At 49.7% G+C, this 19,375-nt stretch overlaps 1 protein-coding gene across 3 annotated transcripts; it reads left to right on the top strand.

Annotated features, from left to right (window-relative positions):
• Positions 1 to 10,015: 10,015 nt before the first annotated feature.
• Positions 10,016 to 18,875, top strand: TP53INP2 (tumor protein p53 inducible nuclear protein 2). 3 transcript variants are annotated; one of them, XM_059039106.2, is made up of 4 exons: positions 10,016 to 10,259; positions 14,142 to 14,319; positions 14,741 to 15,029; positions 15,482 to 18,875. In XM_059039106.2, the coding sequence occupies exons 2-4, from the start codon at positions 14,193 to 14,195 to the stop codon at positions 15,729 to 15,731; spliced, it is 666 nt and encodes a 221-aa protein (XP_058895089.1). In that variant the 5' UTR covers positions 10,016 to 10,259; positions 14,142 to 14,192; the 3' UTR covers positions 15,732 to 18,875. The 3 variants fall into 3 exon arrangements, with proteins under 3 accessions (XP_058895089.1, XP_058895090.1, XP_058895086.1); XM_059039107.2 differs by having other exon boundaries at positions 10,024 to 10,259; positions 14,861 to 15,029; XM_059039103.2 differs by lacking the exons at positions 10,016 to 10,259; positions 14,142 to 14,319 and having other exon boundaries at positions 14,514 to 15,029.
• Positions 18,876 to 19,375: the final 500 nt, after the last annotated feature.

Genomic DNA, 19,375 nt, shown 5'->3' with positions numbered 1-19,375 from the left:
GTGCACTACAACGAAGAGTAGCCCCCACTGGCCTCAACTAAAGAAAGCCCATGCGCAGCAATGAAGACCCAACGCAGCCAAAAATTAATTAATTTTTAAAAATCACTTGGGAAATGTATTTTTTAAATGTAAATTTCCTAGTTCTGCCCTAGAGACTGTGGTCTGAGGTGGAGCCAGGAACCTGCATTCTTAATCTCTCCAGATTATCCTGATGCTGGTGGTTCAGGAGCCATACACTGAAAAACATTACCCTGAAGGCCTAGGTATCCAGTAGTTTATACAAAAAAAGATGAAAATAGTAATAATAGGTAGCAAATATTCAGTGCGTATTGTGTGCTAAGTATTATTTTAAATGCTTTACATGCTGTTTACAATACAAATTTTATATATATATATAATTATACATATACAAACACACACACTCACACACACACACACACACACACACACACACACACACACACACACACACACTACAAGTACTATAATTTCCCCATCACCACACACAGATGAGGAAACTAAGACACAAGGAGATTTAGTCATTTGTCTGTGGTCACACAGCTAATGAGTGGCAGAACCAGGATCCAGATGTTGTGGTTAAGCTTCTATGCGTGAGAAAATGAGAGGAATTTGGGTTGGGTTTAATTAAGTTAGGTTGGGTTGTTTTGTTGTTGTAGCTGAGAATGAAGGGTAGAGAATTGAAGTGAAGGAAATAATAAAGGAGCAAACAAGGTGATTTCTCTCTTGACATCCCAGATGATGTATGGATTACCTAGAGAAGAAGGAATTGAGGCTCTGAGTAACCAGCTTTAAGCCACACACCTGGGCAGTTTTTTCTTTAGCATTTATTGAACACCCACCATTGCCAGATCCTGCACTAGGCTATGGAGTTACACTTTATCAAGTACATTTTTTTCTACTCCAAACAGCAAACTGATTTTGGCCATCTTTACCATAAAGGAAATTAACTAGGAGGCTATGAGGGAGCTCAACCAGGTGAAAGAGAAGCCTGGGGAACCAGACTTCAGGAGGATTCAAGGGTGGATTCAAGAGATATTTTGGAGGGATCATTGATCCATTGTTTCCCAAATTCCCCTATTTCTCATCCCCGGCACTCAGACCCTGGATCCTGTAAAGGTCTGAGACTTTCATTAATAAAAAATTGAGACAGAAACTTAGAGCAACAATCTCAGATTGAGGAGTATACAAAATCTTTAAACACGACTTTTTTCCTCAATGGCTGCCTGATGAGCAGCCACCATTTTCCTTTTAATGTTTTTTAAAATTAATTAATTTATTTATTTTTGGCTGCATTGTGTCTTCGTTGCTGTGCGTGGGCTTCCTCTAGTTGCGGCGAGTGGGGGCTTCTCTTCGTTGTGGTGCGTGGGCTTTTCATTGTGGTGTCTTCTCTTGTTGCGGAGCACGGGCTCTAGGCACATGGGTTTCAGTAGTTGTGGTTCACAGGCTCAGTAGTTGTGGCGCACGGGCTTAGTTGCTCCTTGGCATGTGGGATCTTCACGGACCAGGCTCAAACCCATGTCCCCTAAGTTGGCAGGTGGATTCTTAACCACTGAGCCACCCAGGAAGTCCCAAGCAGCCACCATTATGTGACACAGTAACCAGTCAGGCAAGGAAATTCATGACATACCAACTGTTTCTGCAGAAACACATGGTCATAGTGGTCCTTTATCCTGGGAAGGCAACAGTACCTAAGACAGAATTTGAGAAAAACTAACCAAGATGTAACCAAGAGAACACACCAGATGTCTTTGTCTTCGGATATGAAGCCACTTTGGTGGTGGCAAAACAACAGACTTTTATAAATTTTACAATTTATTGGATTATGCAAAGAGAAATCAACCCAAACAGAGATTTGTAAGATATGGCCTGGATGAGAAGGAAAGAACTCAAGAAAATCAGCAAAAGAAATATAAGAACAGAGTGAAAAAAGTCAGGGTTGCTATAAAAGTGAAAGGAAGGATTAAAGATACAGCACTGACTTGATCTGTGTTTGTGCAGATTTTTCACCAGAAGACAATAAATTATATAAAAACTTAAAAACAAGCGGGGGTGAGCTGAAGACAGTGGCATGTAGGGAAAAATGAAGGCATCCTTGAGATTGAAAAAGTAAGAAAGATCTGGTCTAGTTCATCATATAGAGTGGGAGATTAAGGCCCTGGCAGGAGCAGTGCCTGGCCCAGAATCACACACCAAGTCAGTGGTGGCACCAGGCCCAGAAATCATGGTTCTCAGCATTTGTCTCCTATGCTGGCTGCCTCTTGCTCCTGGGCTGGGTCTCTGGTGAGGCCCCTTGGGAGATCTGCACCAGTTCCCCCCTCAACCCTTGGACCCAAGTACTGTAAGGGCCCAAAAGGAACCAGAGATCTGGTCTTACATAATGCCCTGAGGACACGTTTCCGGGAGCTAGTACCTCAAGCCCTCTCAATTTCCTTCATGTCCCCTACCACAACTGCCCACTATTGCAAAAGCCATCCTGTTAGGAAAACCAGGATGTAAACTAGGCCTCCAAAGGCTAAAGATTGGCTCTCCCTCCCCCAGCCTCTTCTCTCTGAACCTCTCTCACTCTTCAGGAGCCACACCCTCCATAATTATGCATCCAGATCCCTCATGCCCTCCCCCCAAATACACACTGCTCTGGGAAAGAAGACAGGTAGAGTGGGCCTTGCTTACTGCTTTCTGGTATCCATTCCCTCTTTCCCTTTTCCTAACAGGACCCTGAATTCTCAGCCAGGTGATTTGAGTGAGATTGACCTCACTCCCACTCATTTCCAGGAATGAGCCCTAAATGGCTTAAATTGACCAATACGTTCCAAATCCCTAGCCACAGTGATTGGTCCAGGCATGAGCATATGACCCAAATCAGGTCAATCAGAGCCAACAAGACTCAGTTCTGGAATTTTGGACTGAGCCATTTGGGCAATAGGCCTTTTCTTTTCCTCGGGTTTGAGCTTGGAAGCACCCAGACCCAGGAGCAGCTGGTAACTTATACATATAAGACAAAGTAAGGCAAGGCCAAGGCTAAGGCCTGACTGATTCTACCAATAAGGCTACAACGAGCCAGTTTTTTATTTAAATGGTTTATTATTTACATAGACAGCAAGAAGAACAAGCCAGCTTCCTGTGATCCTTGTTCCACACACCAAAAAGGATGACACTGAAACAAAAGGGGCTGAACAATTGTAACATGGGTTGTAGGATACCCTATTGCTGAGGAGCCAATCCTAGAGTGCAGTTAACAGGTTTTATATTCTGCAGCTCCGTTCTGAGTAGGGAGGGCAGAAAGCCCCATAGCTCATCAGAACCTGGGAAGCAATAAGAAAACAGTCTCAGGGCAGCCTCCCAGGGGAGATAGGGAGGCAAGTAGAAGGTGGCCTTACTGCCTTACAAGCCTTCCATTCTCTCATGTTCTGGGAGGATCACAAGGCATTCTGCCAAGACTTAAATAAGCTTTTCATACCTTTGCCAGCATGGCCTATATGCATGAATACGTGCAAGGTCATCGCCGTGCCATGGCAGAGGCATTCCCTTACAGTATCACTGTGTTCGCAAAGAGAGGGCCTGTCAAAAATGAAGCCAACTCCTAGGAAGTGTTTTGGAGAAATTAGAAAAGACTAGATCTTAGTTCCATCATTGGGGCCACTGGATCAAGCCTTGCCTGCAGCAATTGTTGATGTACATTTCGACCAAATTCCTTTTCTAATTTAATCCAGTTTGAGTTGGATCATTAGTTACTTGCAACCAAAATCTCTTAACCAATACAACAGAAGATGGAACTCAGCCTCCCAAAGGACTCTCGACTCGTATACTTCCCTGACTTCAATTACCATTTGTATGTTGATGACTCTCAGATCTTTATTTCCAGCTCAGAAATTTCCAGATTTCTCTTGTTGAGATTCAGACATTATGCATCAAACTACCTCCTAGACATTGCCACCTGGTTATCACAAAGTCACTTTAAACTCCAATTATCTAAAACTGAGCTCAGTGTCTTCTTCCCAACAACTCACTCTTCCTCCTTAATTCCTTATCTCTGTGAATGGCAGCACTAATCTTTCAGTTGCTCAGCCAAAAACCTAGGAATCAGCCCTGATAGCTCCCACTTTCCCATCCCTTATATACCTTCAAGTTTTGACCTAAATATCAGTCAAATCCACCTACTCCTCTCCATCTTCACTGCCACCACCCTGGTCTAAGCCACCAGCATTTCTCACCTACATGTCTGCTATTCTCTCCTGACTGGTCTCCTGATGCCACCCTCCATTCTCCAACCATTCTCCATGTCTGACATTTATTGTTGAATGAATGAACAAATGAATGAATGAATATCACTAACCTCTCACTTAAAACCCTTCACTGGCTTCCTTTTACACTTAGTTGAAGAATGAAAGTTCTTGAGACAGTTCATCTATCCCCTTACCTACCTCTCTTGCCTCATCCCCTACTTTTCTGCCCTATTTGCATCTGAAAAAATAAACTATCAGTGGTCATTGCCTTGGTACATTATGCTTTGTACACCCTACCAGCTACCCAACAGCATCTGTCCTCATTTAGCAAAGTCCCACTTATCCTTCAAGGCTCATTCTTAGGAAGACTTTGATTTCATCAAGGAGTCAGTTCTTTCTATATGCTTCCAAAACACTTAGCAGCTGCCTCTAACCTGCACTCTAATGATCACTATCTGATAATTCTGTTACCTGAAGTTCTTGGGAGTCTGATTCTTCTCTTCATTGTGTCTACTGAATCTTATTCATGGTGGATTATTTCCTCATGTATTTCACCAGTTTTTTCCTTGTGGATTATCAGCTGTTTAGAAGGGCTTTATATACAGGAATTCTGTGTAACCTGTAATGGCTGGGGGAAGACGGGGGGTCCACAGAGGAGATCCAAAGAGGATTTGCATTAGTTTCTGCTAGGCATCTGAGAGATACTTTTGGAGTAGGTCTCCTTTGATGTTAATTTATCAGCCTTGGAGATTCCTAGACATGCAGGTGATGTAAATATGAACCCCACACTCATCACCCCATACTCATCAAGGGCAGGCATGCAGTTTCAAATTCTCAGAAGATAGCTTCTTTCCCCCACCCTAAGACCAGGTCAGGATGGACATATATCCTTTTTGTCTTCTTTGCTAGTACTCAGATGTTTGTTTGTTTGTTTTCCCCTAGTCTGCACTATCACTGTGGGTATAGACCTTCAAGTGTCCTAGATTTATCAAGGGTCTCAGTTCCAATCCCTAACTTCATGTAAGCCCAAGCCTTCATCTCCCCAAACGTCGGTTAAAACCCAAATGGTTGGGGCTTCCCTGGTGGCGCAGTGGTTGCGAGTCTGCCTGCTGATACAGGGGACATGGGTTCGTGCCCTGGTCCGAGAAGATCCCACATGCCGCCGAGCGGCTGGGCCCGTGAGCCATGGACACTGAGCCTGTGCATCCGGAGCCTGTGCTCCGCAGTGGGAGAGGCCACAACAGTGAGAGGCCCTTGTACCAGAAAAAATAAAAACAAACCCAAATGGTTGCAGGTCCATTAAATGTTAAATGATTGTATTTAAAAGGATGTTTGGGACTTCCCTGCTGGCACAGTGGTTAAGAATCCGCCTGCCAACGCAGGGGACATGGGTTCGAACCCTGGTCCAGGAAGATCCCACATGCCGCAGAGCAACTAAGCCCATGCGCCACAACTACTGAGCCCGCGAGCCACAACTATTGAGACTGCATGCTGCAACTACTGAAGCCCATGCTCCGCAACAAGAGAAGCCACCACAATGAGAAACCCACGCACCACAACAAAGAGTAGCTCCCACTCGCCACAACTAGAGAAAGCCCACACGGAGCAACAAAGACCCCCAAAATAAATAAATTTATAAAAAATAAAAGGATGTTCATTGTTTTTATTTCCAGCATTTCCATGTGTTATATAGCAGGAAGTTCCAGATATTGTCAGAAAAGGAAGTCCAGCTCAATACTTAGTAGACAGAACTGTCACTGTCTGTTTACTTGTCTATTTTCTCCATGAGCATCAAGCTCTGAGAAGGCAGAGACAGGGTCTGACTCATATCTGAGTCAAGACGCCCAGCTTAAGACCCTCCCCACCCAGAGTAGAAGTTCAGTGCATTTGTTGATACCAAACCTCTGCTCAGACACTCATATTGAAGGGGAGCTCAATTTCTCCCACTCCCAAAGTAGCCTTTCCTTTGGAGAGAGTCATGTCACCTGGGTGACCATCTGGCAAGTGGGGGACAGACTGCCCTTTTTCTGTGTTCATTCCTCCCAACACTTGGCTTATCCACTCAGGATTCTGCAGAGTAGGGCTCAGGGTCTGGATGATCCCAGTGATAACTGGGACTTTGAGCTTTGATCCAGGAGAAAGCACAGGGGCCAGTTCAAGATAAAAACCTAAGGTTCTCATGCACCATTAGTGGAAGTTAAATTGGTACAACATTGTGGGAGAGCAATTTGATGGCATCTATTGAAATGTTAAGTATGTATACCTATCAATCTTGCAATTCACTTCTCTGATTCTATTCTATTCATAGAAGAGGAGTCACTGTTACATTGTTTGTGGCAGCAAAAAATTGAAAGCCACCCAAATGTCCATCAATATGTGATAAACTAAATAAGCTTTCTTCTGCCATACAATGGGAAACTGTAAGATGGTTTTTGGTTTTGTTTGTAATGAGGAAGATCTGTGTATATTGACATAAGTAGAACTCCTGTGTCATATTACTGAGTGAAATATGTGAGTCTGCAGTACAGAGTATATCATACGACATTTTTTTAAAATTAATTAATTTATTTTTGGCTGCGTTGGGTCTTTGTTGCTGCGCACAGGCTTTCTCTAGTTGTGGCAAGTGGGGGCTGCTCCTTGTTGTGGTGTGCAGGCTTCTCATTGCTGTGGTTTCTCTTGTTGCAGAGCACGGGCCCTAGGTGCACAGGTTTCAGTAGTTGTGGCACATGGACTCAACAGTTGTGGCTGCAGGTTCCAGAGTTCAGGCTCAGTAGTTGTGGCGCATGGGCTTAGTTGCTCTGCGGCACGTGGGATCCTCCCGGACCAGGGCTTGAACCCATGTCCCCTGCATTAGCAGGCCGGCTCTCAACCACTGCACTACCAGGGAAGTCCTATCATATGACATATTTATGTAGAAAAAAACAAACGAACCTACAAGCAGTATAAATTGGTACATCCTAGAGGCTATTTGGCAGTATCTATCAAACTTTTTTTTTCTTTTTTTTGGCTGTGTTGTGTCGTCATTGCTGCATGTGGGCTTTTCTCTAGTTGCGGCGAGCAGGGACTACTGTTCACTGCGGTGCACGGGCTTCTCATTGCGGTGGCTTCTCTTGTTGCAGAGCACGGGTTCTAGGCCACAGTAGTTGTGGCACATGGGCTTAGTAGTTGTGGCGCATGGGCTTAGTTACTCCGCGACATGTAGGATCTTCCTGGACCAGGGCTTGAACCCATATCCCCTGCATTGGCAGGCAGATTCTTAACCGAGGGAAGACCCCAGCGTTTAATCATTGGGCCTTTGATTAGAGTCTACTCTATGCCAGGCCCAGCACAGGCTGAGTGATGGGAGTATATGGACTGAGATCCTGCCTTTGAGATGCCCACCATCTACCTGGGAAAACACACACACACAATTAGTCACCATGACTTACTGCTTATTGAACAAATAAATAACTGTACTGTCCATCAAGGTAGCTCTGGACCATGGGTGAGGACAGGAAAGGTTACCTAGAGGAAGAAGGGGTGAGTAGAATCTTGAAGACAGGAAAGCTCTGAATTCAGAAAGGGCTGAAGAGGGCATTCTAGGAAAGAGCTTGAGCCAAAGTGTGGTTGTGGGAGAGAGTTGAAGAGACATTGAAGAGTTTGACCTTATAACAAGGTGTGTGTAAGTGAAGAAGGGGAATAAAGCTGGAAAGAACTGGGGCTGGATCATGGAGGCCACAAATGCTGTATTAAGGAGCATGGTACTGTGGGAGCCACAGAAGGTTTTAGAGCAGGCAAGTGGTGTGACAAGAGAGGCATGTTAGGGATTATTTAGTTTAAGTCAGCGAGAGGTCAAGAGAGGGTATGAGGTTAGCAGGAAGCAGATGTGATGGGCAGAGACTCAGGGTTGCAAAGAATGAGGATGCTTTGGGGACACCCCTCCAAGGGCCCAAACACTGCTCTACATCCCCTACACCCCAGTCAAACCTCTGGGTATTATTTCCAGGATCCTTCTCCTATTTGCTAGGACTGAGGAGTCCTTCTAGGGTTTGATATTAAGCTGGGATTTTATCACCAGAGCAGAAGTTCTGGCCTAGCTCACCCCCTGCTTCCTGATGGGCCAGATGGACAGCTCTCAGACCCATCCCCACCAGTCCTGCTCTACTAAGAAAGGACCCAGAACCTCTGGAGACTCTGAGGATGTGTATTTGTAGTCTTTCAGGCATTTCCCAGGCCACCGGGAATGCTGGGGGCCTAGAATATGGGAATGGAAGAAACCTGAGGATGGAGAGTTTGAAAGAATATCTAAAAGGAAACTTGGGACTTCCCTGGTGGCTCAATGGTTAAGAATCCGCCTGCCAATGCAGGGGACACGGGTTTGATCCCTGGTCCAGGAAGATCCCACATGCCACGGACCAACTAAGCCCGTGCGCCACAACTACTGAGCCCGTGTGCCACAGCTACTGAAGCCCATGCGCCTAGAGCCTGTGCTCTGCAACAAGAGAAACCACCGCAATGAGAAGCCCTCACACCGCAACGAAGAGTAGCCCTTGCTCGCCACAAATAGAGAAAGCCCGTGCGCAGCAGCCAAAAAAAAAAAAAAATTAACTGGATATGTTAGATTTGACAGATAAGGAAATTGAGGCCCAGAGAGGTAACGTGACTTGCTTGGGGTCACACAGCAAGTTTGGGGGAAATCAGGGCTGTGCCCAGGTCTCCTGGGGGAGGCTGAAGCACTCTGGGGTTTTGATAATCTGGTGCATGTAGAGTGGAGAGAGTTGGAGCCAGGAACTATGGGTTCAAATCCTGGCTCTGCCATTTACTATAGCTGTGTGACCTTGGGAAGTCACTTAGGCTCTCTGAGGCCGTTTCCTCAACTGGAAAAGGAGGATAACACCCACCTTTTGGGATTGTTGTGACGATCAAAACACATATAAAGCAGTATATAGCACAATGCCTGGCACTCAGTAAATGTTCAATAAATGTCAACTTCTGGTCTGGCAGCAACAATAGTTTCTGTTGAGTGTATTATTGAATATGAATCTACATACTAACAGTTAGTGAGATTTGTCTGTTTCCGTGTGTGTAAATCCGGGCTAATCCTGTCCTGTCACTTTTCTGTCCAGCCCCTGCAGCAGAATGGGTTAATAAGATGTGTAAACGTTCCAGTGCCGAGCACTCAACGGTTATTCAGCCCAGAGCAATTCCTCTCCAAGTCCTACTCCGCAAAATTTCCTGTCAGCCTAACCAACTCTTCTGTACTGCCGGTGCTCCCCTGGAACCAGAGAAAAGGGATGTCCCCCGCCTCTCAAGCCTGCCCAGCTGAGGAAAAATGGGGTGGGAAAGCAGCGAACGCGTACACTGAGAAGGTGAGACAGAAAAGGGAGAGCAGGGAGAAGGGTGGTGAGGAGGAGGGAGGTGAACAAACGTGGTGTGGAGTTGAGAAAAGGGTAAAGATTGAGGGACGTGTATGTAGGATGCAGGTGAAAGGACAAGAGGGGCAGTGCGAGAGGTGAGGGCGCTGAGATATGCGAAGGGAGTGCAGGAAGATGGGGATCTCGTAGGAAGGAGTGGGAACCGTCCTCTTTGAGAAGTCCGTGGGTCGCCCAGGGGTAGGGAGTCCAAGCTTCCAGCAGTCGCTTCTCCGGGCCGCCGCCCCTAGGATCGGAGTCGGGATCCCGGGGAGGGAGCCACTAGCCAGCGAACCGTGGAGGAGGCGGGGAGGGGGGATCCGCAACCTGGGATTGGCCGCCGCTCCGCCGGTCGGTGACGCGAGGCGGGCGGGCCCCTTTGTGACATCACAATCAGCTGTTTGAACGTTCCAATTTGTGCCGTGAGCACAGCAGCGGCGGCTGCATAGACTCAAAGCCCCGCGGGCGAGCGCAGCAGCCCTGAGCGTCCGACACGTACCCCAGCCGCCTTCCCGCCCAGCCCCCGCGATGCGACCGCGCCTGTGATCAGCCGCCGACCCCGGGACGCCCCGCATCACAACTACCTCAGCACCACCTCCGCCCGCCGCACCGCCCCAGTCCCCAGGTGAGTTCCGACCGGCTTTGGCCAGGGGGCTCCCGGAGCCTGGGGACACGCCCCGCGCCCCCAGCTCCCGGGTCTTTGTCTGTCTCCGCCGGCGGCCGCCGGGGCTACATTCCCGTCTCCGGATTGGCTGCCGCAAGCCCGGTAGACCATGACGTCTTCCGATTTGCATATGACATTGAGACGTCACCAAGGCCGGCACCGCCCCCCCCACCCCGTCTCGGCTCAGGTCGCTTGTCCTCCGGTGACCCGTTGGGCGCTGGGTCGGGGCTGGGCCTGTGGGTGAGTGACGCTGAAAGGCAGCGGGACCGGAGGGTCCTCCAGTTTCCTGGGCTAATCCAGGAGCTGGGGTCAAGCCTCTCATCCCCTACTTTCTTCTTGCGACTTGAGAGAGGTTCCGAAGGCGCTACTGGCTCTAGGTTGGGGGGAGGGGGTTGTCAGGAGTTCAGGGGCCTCTGAAGCTTCGGCTCCAGGTCATTGGGGCAGCGCCAGATGGTGGTACAACCCCCTCCCTCTGGCTCCAGGTTTTGCACCCCTGGGACTAACATCATAACTTTCTCCGAATCCCTGACATGTGTGAAGCGCCCTAGCTGACGTCGTTCCCAGCCCCTAAACGAGGCGTCTTAGACCCCATTTCATGGAAGGGAAACTGAGGCCCTGAGAGGGGAAATGGCTTACTCGAGGTCATGCAGCCAGTTAGAGTCATGCCTACCTAGTGAGTAGCAGATGCATTAGCCATGGGCACATAGCTCGTAGGAGCTCATTACAAGTAACAAGTTACACATCCTCCTTCCACTGAAGACTCTACGTTGGGCTAAGTACCATCAAAATTTGATAGAGCTCCTAGGTTTCCTCACTCCTGGATCTTTTTCCGGGAGGTCTCTGGAGATTGGGTCCCCTTTTGAGGCCCTGACCCTCACTCTGTTCTTTGGAGTTGCCAAGCCCAATAAAATCACTGCCTCCTAGCTGTTCTGACCACAGAAATGTGAGTCAATGTCTGCCTCAGGGTGTCTCCAATGTTGGGATGGAGGGGAGGTGAGAGTTCCCTCTTGTCTCTTCTTCACCTCCCAGCCCCAGAGTTGTCAGCTAGAGAGGACTGACCTGGCCTAGTGCTAGGGACTACAAGGCTTGTGCTGCCCCTCTCTGCTCACAGAGAGGGACCAGAGAAGGAGCCGGAGAAGGAGAGCCTCTGACTTTCCAAACAGATGGGCCTATGGGCTGGACCAGAAGTCCCATCCCAGCCTAGACTTTGCTCAAGGATGGCCTGGATGGGGTAGAGGTGGCTTGAGGCTCAAGTGTTATTCTGGGCACAGCTGCTGTAGTTATTAAAGGGAACGGTTCTCCCTGGAGTAGAGCTGGGAAGGTAAGAACCAGGAACTGGCAGGGCTGGGAAAGAAAAATCCTGGGAGCCTCCCTCAGTGGTCATGAGAGGAGGCAGGCACTGGCTGGCTGGTGAGGTTGTCAGTTCTGGCTCTGTCACTGACTTTCTGTGTGACCTCAGGCAGGGAGCTTCCCCCACCCTAAGCCTCCCTTACCTCAATCTGTTTGTAATTTGAGGAGGCCCAGAGTAGACTCTGGTACACAGTGGGTGCTCTGGAAAATGCAGGATGAATCTTGGTGCCAGGAACCTCAGACCCTTTTATAGCTGAGAGAGGCAGTGACTTGATCAAAGTCTGACTCCTGTCTGACTTCCTTGTGTCCCCTGCATCATTATATTTTGGAGGGTTGTTTACTGAGGGCTTCCTGACTGTGTTCACTCTGGACTGAATGCTCAGTGACCTGGGGCTAGGCCTGCTCTGCCACCATCTAGCTGTGTGTCTTTGGGTAGACTTATGTCCTCTGATCCTAAGCTTGCAGAATGGGCTGGGTGAATATCTTGGCTCCTGAAACACCTATTAACTTCCTTTTCATTTTCTCAAATGAAGCAGTAGGTCCTTGGAAAGAGGGTGTGCCTCAACAAGGCCCCAATCTTCCCTTCCTTCAGGAGGGGCCAAACTCTCTGGATTTTTGGTAACTGAGTCACTAACTCCCTGCGGCTACAGATGGGCTGGGATATGTGGCTTGTGCTGGGCAGGCAGTAGTTGAGAGTGGCCCAATCTTTCATAATCCCTGAAGATCTACCACCAGGGAGGCCAACATCCAGGCAGCACTTCCTTCTGGAGCCCACCGTGGAACTGCAAAATGTATAAGTACTCTCAGGGCATAGAGTTTAGGTGATTCTGTGGCAAGCGTGAAAATATACCCAGGGATTGGGAGAGGTAGCAACAACCATAAGAAATAACCCAGGTGGGTTAGCAATAAGAGTAGAATGCCTCCAGGGAATGGAAGTGTGGACATGCCCCCAGGAAGTTTTATAGAAAGTGTGGAAACATCCTTAGAGGAAGGTGACAAGTGGCTGAGTAGCAAAACTGTAGGCTATCTTCGGGGGCATGTGGAGAGTCAAGCTCCAGGGACATCCAGGGGGCCTGACCAGCAGCCCCTGGCCCAGGTCTAGTCCTGAGGTAGGCTTGGTGTTTACATTCCTGGAGCAGGGGGGTCTCCTTCCTCATCTTCACTGAGGGAAGGGCTGATTGAGGGCTTGAGTCCTGGTCAAACCCTCAGTCCTCATAGTTAAGGGCTCCTGGGGTCTGATAGCTCCCTCCCTCCATCATCACCTCCCACTGACCCGATGTCTCCCTGGGGCCAGGCAACATGATCTTCTTCCTCCTAGCCAGGGATGCTGCCCTTGAGCAGGAGCTTGGGAATAGGGAGTAAGAGGGGGGAGGGCCTGTGGGAATAGGATCTTCATCTGACAGACACAGTTGAGGCCTATGCGATCACAGGGTGAGGATGGTAGCTGTTCTGTGGGATTTCTGCTAGCTAGCACTTTTCAAGCCACACAGGCTCAAGCAGTGGTTCTTAATCTCTGGGGTCAAGGACCGCTGTTTAGGAAATCATGATGAAAACCAGGGTCCTTCTTTTCAGAAAAATACACGTGGACCATGGCCCCAGGCCACTAAGTTAAAAATGCCTATTCCAGACAGATACCCAGCAAAGGCAATGGAGTATAGTGATCTGGAATCTGCATGGGGTAAAATCCTCTGTGTCTTACTAGCTTTGAGATTTTGGGCCAATTATCTTACATCTCTGAGCCTGAGTTTCTTCACCTATAAAAAAGGGATAATAATTATACCCACTTTCTAGAGTAATCATGGGGGATTACATGAGGTAATATAGGTAAAGTGTTTAGTATAGTACTTGGCACATGAATGTTAGTTATGTGATGATGATGATGGTGATGATAAATAATCACAATATTGGGTGATTTCTTCCTTGCTTGGAGAACTACTTTTACCCTTCAAGGTCCAGGTTGGATGTCCAATCCTCTGGGGAACCTTCCCTGACAGAGTCTGGTCATATATATCACTCCTAGAGCATGCAACAATATTAATAATTATTAATAATAAACTAGTTGATTAGTTTATTGAATGCTTACTCTGTGCCCAGGTGCTGTTCTGAGCACTTTGTGTTTAGCTCATTTAATTCTTATGAAAGCCCAGAGAGGATACTATTATTAGCTCATTTAATTCCTATAAGGGCTGAGAGGAGGATACTATTATCCTTGCCATTTGACAGATGAGAAAACTAAGCACAGGTAAGTTAAATAACTTCTAAGGTCATACAGAAAACAAAAGCTTGAAGGCAGGCTGACTTACCAGAAAGGGAACACACACACACACACACACACACACACACACACACACACACACACACACACACACACACGACAAAGCTTTCCCACGCATCCCTGTTGTACCTTTATCACTGTTCTGGGCTGGGGGAGGTATCCCCAGTCACAATGGGGAGACCAGTCTGTGGTGCCTCTGACTCCTCTCTACCTCCCAGGTTTCTGCACTGCCATAGGGCACCCCCCTGAGGCCTCTTCACTCCCCCACCATGCTCCAGCGCCTCACCAGCCTCTTCTTCAGCTCCCCGGCGCCCCCCGAGGATCCCGACGACTGCCCTCGAGCCTTCGTCTCCGAGGAGGATGAAGTGGATGGCTGGCTCATTATTGACCTGCCGGGTGAGGCCCGAGTCTGGGGCCAGGACTGACTCCTGGGCCTGTGAAGTCGTCATTAGGGCAAGTGGCCGAGCAGTTGAGCAGGGAGCTGCTAAGGGGTTGGGGAGTTCCCCCGGGCCTACTGGGCAAATTGGGGCTGAGGCAGTAATATTGGAGGTGGAGGGTAACAGGGTCCCATCCCAGGCAAGCTGGGGCCATCTCCTGGCGGTGCAGTGTTGGAGTCCACACCTCACAAGCCCTAGGGCAGCAGGTCGAGACTGTGGATGCCCATTGGGTATGGTGGGCCGGGCTGCGTGTCGCACTAACGATGCCCTTTCTCTCCCTGCCCCATTGTGTCCGGTGTGTGTGTGTGTGTGTGTGTGTGTGTGTGTCCCTCCCTGCTGCGCCCCCTCCTCCGCATGGCTCCCCCTCCCGCGCCGCGTAGACAGCTTCACAGCTCCACCCAGCCCCGGGACCGCCCCGGCCCCTGCGGGCCGCCCTCCGCCCGCACCCTCCTTGATGGATGAGAGCTGGTTTGTTACCCCTCCGGCCTGTTTTACTGCAGAAGGGCCTGGCCTCGGGCCTGCCCGCCTCCAGAGCAGCCCCCTGGAGGACCTCCTCATCGAGCACCCCAGCATGTCCGTTTACGTGACCGGCAGCACCATAGTGCTGGAGCCTGGACCTCCTTCCCCGCACCCCGACACCGCCCTGCCAGACGGAGACCTTAGCGACGGGTGAGGCGGCCGGGGGCGGAGCCTGGAGGCCTAGAGAAGCTTGTCTTAGAGGCTAGGGTCCCCGCTGCAGGAGCGAGCCCAGGAGACCCCCTGGCAGTGCCGGGGCGGGACCTTTAGAGGCGGGTCTTCGAGGCAAAGGGCGGGGCCCATGGGCCGGAATGAAGCTAGGCCTGAAGGTAAAGGGGCGGGGCTTTGAGGTAGGTAGAGGCGTGGCTTCGTGGCTAGGGCGGGGCTTGAGAGAGACAGAACTTCGAGGCTTGGGATCGCTGAGGCGGTAGGCATCTCCAGGTTGGCTTGGAGGAAGGGCTGGTAACCACAAAAGGGCATTGTGTGCCCCCCTAGGAGCAGAGACCAAATCGTGCGAGGGTGTGGGGACAGGGTGGGACGTGCCAGCGCTCTCCTGCGTCCCCCACGACATGTCTAGCCCTGACTGCCTCGCTCTGTCCCCTCAGGGAGTTGGCGCCTGCTCGCCGTGAACCCCGGGCCCTGCACCACGCTGCCCCTCTGCCGGCGCGGGCCGCACTGCTGGAGAAGGCGGGCCAGGCGCGGCGACTGCAGCGGGCCCGGCAGCGGGCCGAGCGCCACGCTCTGAGCGCCAAGGTGGTGCAACGGCAGAACCGCGCCCGCGAGAGCCGTCCGCGCCGGCCCAAGCACCAGGGCAGCTTTGTCTACCAGCCGTGCCAGCGCCAGTTCAACTACTGAGCTTCCGCCGGCCGTGCCGGAAACCCCTCGCTGACTCCCGACCCTTAACCAGCCCCTCCGCCGCAGCCAGTGTGCTGCTCGAGGGGCGCCTGCAGCCCCCACTTCGGGCTGGACACCACAACCTCCCTTCTTCTTAAGTGTGTGAGGTGGGGGTGATAGCCTCTCTCTCCCTCTCTCTCTCCCACTCCTTCTATTTCCCTATCTCTGATCCTCTAATCCGCCTCTGAACCTCCCCCCCCTTCCTTCACCCTCCCACCTTCTGGCCCCTTCTGGCATCTAATCCTCTATCTCCCCCACCGCGGACACTCCGTCAGTTCCCATCCTGATCTTTGCCCTGACATTCTCCATCCCTGCCCTCCGGTCCTCTACTTCTGGCCCACTCCTATTCCTGAGAGTGTCTTCTTCCAGTTTTACATCTGGCTCATTCCCTACCTTCAGCTCCCACTTTACAAGCCTCAGTCTATCTAATGTTTGGCACTGCATTCACTTCTGCTCCCTTATTACTCATTCCCAGTAATTCTCCCACTGAGACTAAAGGGTTCTGCCGTTAGTCTTCCCCTTCCCTCTCCTCTGGGGGCTGGGCTCCTTGGAGTTGCTTAGGCATGGAAAGGTAAGGTATGTGGGAAAGGACTGTGAGATGTGAGTTAGAGGGAGAAGGTGGAGGGAATCGAGGAAAAGAGGAAACCTATTGAAAATGTAGACAGGACAGACAGGTTGAGATGCTGTAGGGAGCAGGGCACAATGGGGGCTGGCACAGTGCTTACTCAGAGAGGCCAAGCCCTGCTCTCAAGCTGGAACCTGGAGTCTACTCCCACATCCCTTTTCTACAATGCCACCTCCCAAGTCTCTTCCTGAAATCAACCCCTCTGCAGGTCCCTGTATCTGAAAGGCTTAGTTAGTACCTTGCTGCCCTACCCACATCAACCCAGCAGTAAAGGCTGGGCAAGGCCCTGCCATCCTAGACATCTGTTCACATGCCCAAGGTGCTAGAACTAGCTTAGGAGAGATGCAGGCCAGGGGGATTCTAGGCAGGGGAAGGACACACCCCAGAATAAGAATGCAGAATGATGATGCTGGGGAGGACAAGCTGTGGGGTGAAACCATCCCAGAAATTGCAGCCAGCCTTCATCTTGCCCCTGGCCTTGTATTTCACACTCTGCCAGGATGGTTAATAAACACTCCTGAGTAGGAGGCCAGGAGCCCCACTGCCACAATCCCCAAATAGTCCCTGTCCAGGTTCAGGGCCTTTAGGGGAGCCTCTCTTCATTTTCTTTCCTAGGGCTCTCTTCCTTTCTAGGCTGCTGGGGGGAAATGGGTACCCTATGGTTCCCCATCCCTTCTCCTCCAGTAAATACCTGGAAGAGGGAATCTGAATATCTGGGTGAGACAAAGGGGACAGGGGCAGCCAGCTTTCCCCTTCTCATGGTGGGATTGACTTTTGGGCTCAGACACCAGCAACAGCCTCTTGGGATGCCCTGAGTTGCTTCCCCTTTCCTCTTTCTGTCCTTTTCTAGTGTGTGCTCTTTCTTCCTTGAAACCTTTAAGATTTCCTATTACATACTAACACAGGTCTTTCCCTTCAATTCTAGGTTTCTAGGCCTCACAGCCAAGCTGAGGCTTACAGAAAACTCTGCAACCCCATGTGGGCAAAGGCAGCTGCCCTCCCTGACCCTATAACCCTAGGCCTCCAGTGGGGTGTATGGATAAGGGAGGGGGTAGCCCCATGGGTGCTGGGATAGGGACAGAGAAAGCCCTGTTGGGGTCTCCTATCCAAGGGAATAAGCCAAATTTACAGTAAGAGCAGATCAAAGTCCCCATGCTGGTCCACTAGGGCCCCAGTAGCTGACAACCTTGCTCCTCTCTCCAAGGTTCTCCTTCAGTTATAAAAGGGACCTAGTCCCTTTTATTCTTCCAGCTACTCCTTGGTTACTTCACAGCCAGCTTAGGGTCTTCAGCACTTCCAAGAGCTGAAACTCCCTCCAACTCTTCTTGCCTACTCCTTTGCTGCCAGCTGGAGCCTAGGCTCAGTTCTGGGCAGTGCTCACCATCCTTCTGTGGGGGAAAAGTGAGTTATAGGGCATTTGGCTCAAATTTCAAAAGGCCCCTACCTTACCCATATTTCTGGAGGCTCCTGTAGTTCTAGAACCCTCCAACATCATCACCTGGCTGGTTGCAAGGTTCATGTTTTTGTACTTTCCTATAGATTCTGTAGCATTTGAGTGTGGCAATATTTTAATTGTGTATAGATTTCTAAGAGCCAATACTAGTTTGGTCTCCTGCTAGTCTGACTCCTGAAGCATCAGACCTCGTCATACTGTATTGACTGTGTATGTGCCTTTCACCTTGAGCATGCTTCAGGATTTTTTTTTAAACCACAGAACTTGAATACATGAGGGAACCGGAATTCACAAAGTCCTATGCAACCTTAGACAGGAGGAGGTTAGTCTGTCTGTCTTTACTGATGTTTCAGAGACCCTGTAGAAGTTTGTTCCAGACTGCATTACTTAATGTCAAGACTACCAGCACTTTGCCAAAACTGAGTAGGTGAGAGGGACCCCTGTTTCTAGAGTGAGTCCCAATTATATCAAAGGACAACTTCCAGTAATTCTCTAATACATCTCTCTTCAAACTGGGTGTCATTTCCAGCCTTTGCCAGTCTGGCCTCATCAGGGTACCATCTGTGTATGAATGCAGCTTGCTGCTGTTTTGGAGTATGCTTGCTCCCTGGCCCCCACCTGGAACCTTGAGTTTGCTCTGACTCATAATGTTAGGTGCGTTGAAGACCCCACCAGAGCTCTTGGATGACTCCTCAGATCCATGTGGCTTTATGTGAGGGGACTGTAGGCAGACATAACATGGCCCCTTATATCTTCCCTCTTGCCCTGCTGCCTAGTTCCAAATGGAACCAATAAGATGAGTGCGTCCCTCTTGGGTGTTTTGTGTTGAGACTGGCTGAAAAGAGGAGACTCTGGTTGACCATGTTATGACATGTTGACAGACTCAAGGACACAACCGCCTCAGCCTGGTCATGTGGCATGCCTGTGTATGTGTGTAACAGGATTCTGATTGTTAGATTGTAATGTTATTCCTCTATGGGAGAAAAAGTTAATATAAAGAAAAACAAATAAAAATCTATTTAAAGCACATTATGCTTTCTTCCTGAGTATAGCTAAAGTAGGAGAAGCACTTTGCAATTTTAAACACAGTATTGGCTTAGGGTGTTACTGTTAGGCTGGCTTTGGTTCTGGTTGTGTGTGTGTCATGCAGGGAAGGAAGAGGGTAGATAAGCGTGCTGGTAACAAAGCCAGACAATGTGGGGTGACTCAGAAATAACTACTTTTAGAGAATCCTTATAATGCAAGACACATTTAAAAAAAGGAAAATAAGAGCATGAGAATCACCAATTCATCCTTTTGGTCTCAGGCACTGGGTTATGGAGCCCCTGAAGGGGAAGGGACGGAGTATATGACTAGCTGTAGGAGACACAGCAGAAGGCTGGGGCCCAGACCAAGATAAAGACAGGACCCCAAGCACTGAAGTCCCCTGAATGTTGGGGGTAGGGTAGGGGCAGAAGCAGCTGGTTTGGAGACCACAATTTTTAAGGTAAGAACAGAGCCAGGAAAGGGAAAAACCTAGGCACATTG

Source organism: Kogia breviceps, chromosome 14, assembly GCF_026419965.1.
Source record: "Kogia breviceps isolate mKogBre1 chromosome 14, mKogBre1 haplotype 1, whole genome shotgun sequence".
Classification (NCBI taxonomy): Eukaryota; Metazoa; Chordata; class Mammalia; order Artiodactyla; family Physeteridae; genus Kogia; species Kogia breviceps.
This window is presented reverse-complemented; position numbering and strand designations above follow the sequence as displayed.

Excerpts from the sequence above, each read along its gene's own strand:
- TP53INP2 (XM_059039103.2), top strand. The coding sequence starts at position 14,593 with ATGGTGGGCCGGGCTGCGTGTCGCACTAACGATGCCCTTTCTCTCCCT. Across the intron at positions 15,030-15,481 it reads GACGGAGACCTTAGCGACGG|GGAGTTGGCGCCTGCTCGCC; the intron begins GTGAGGCGGCCG and ends CTGTCCCCTCAG.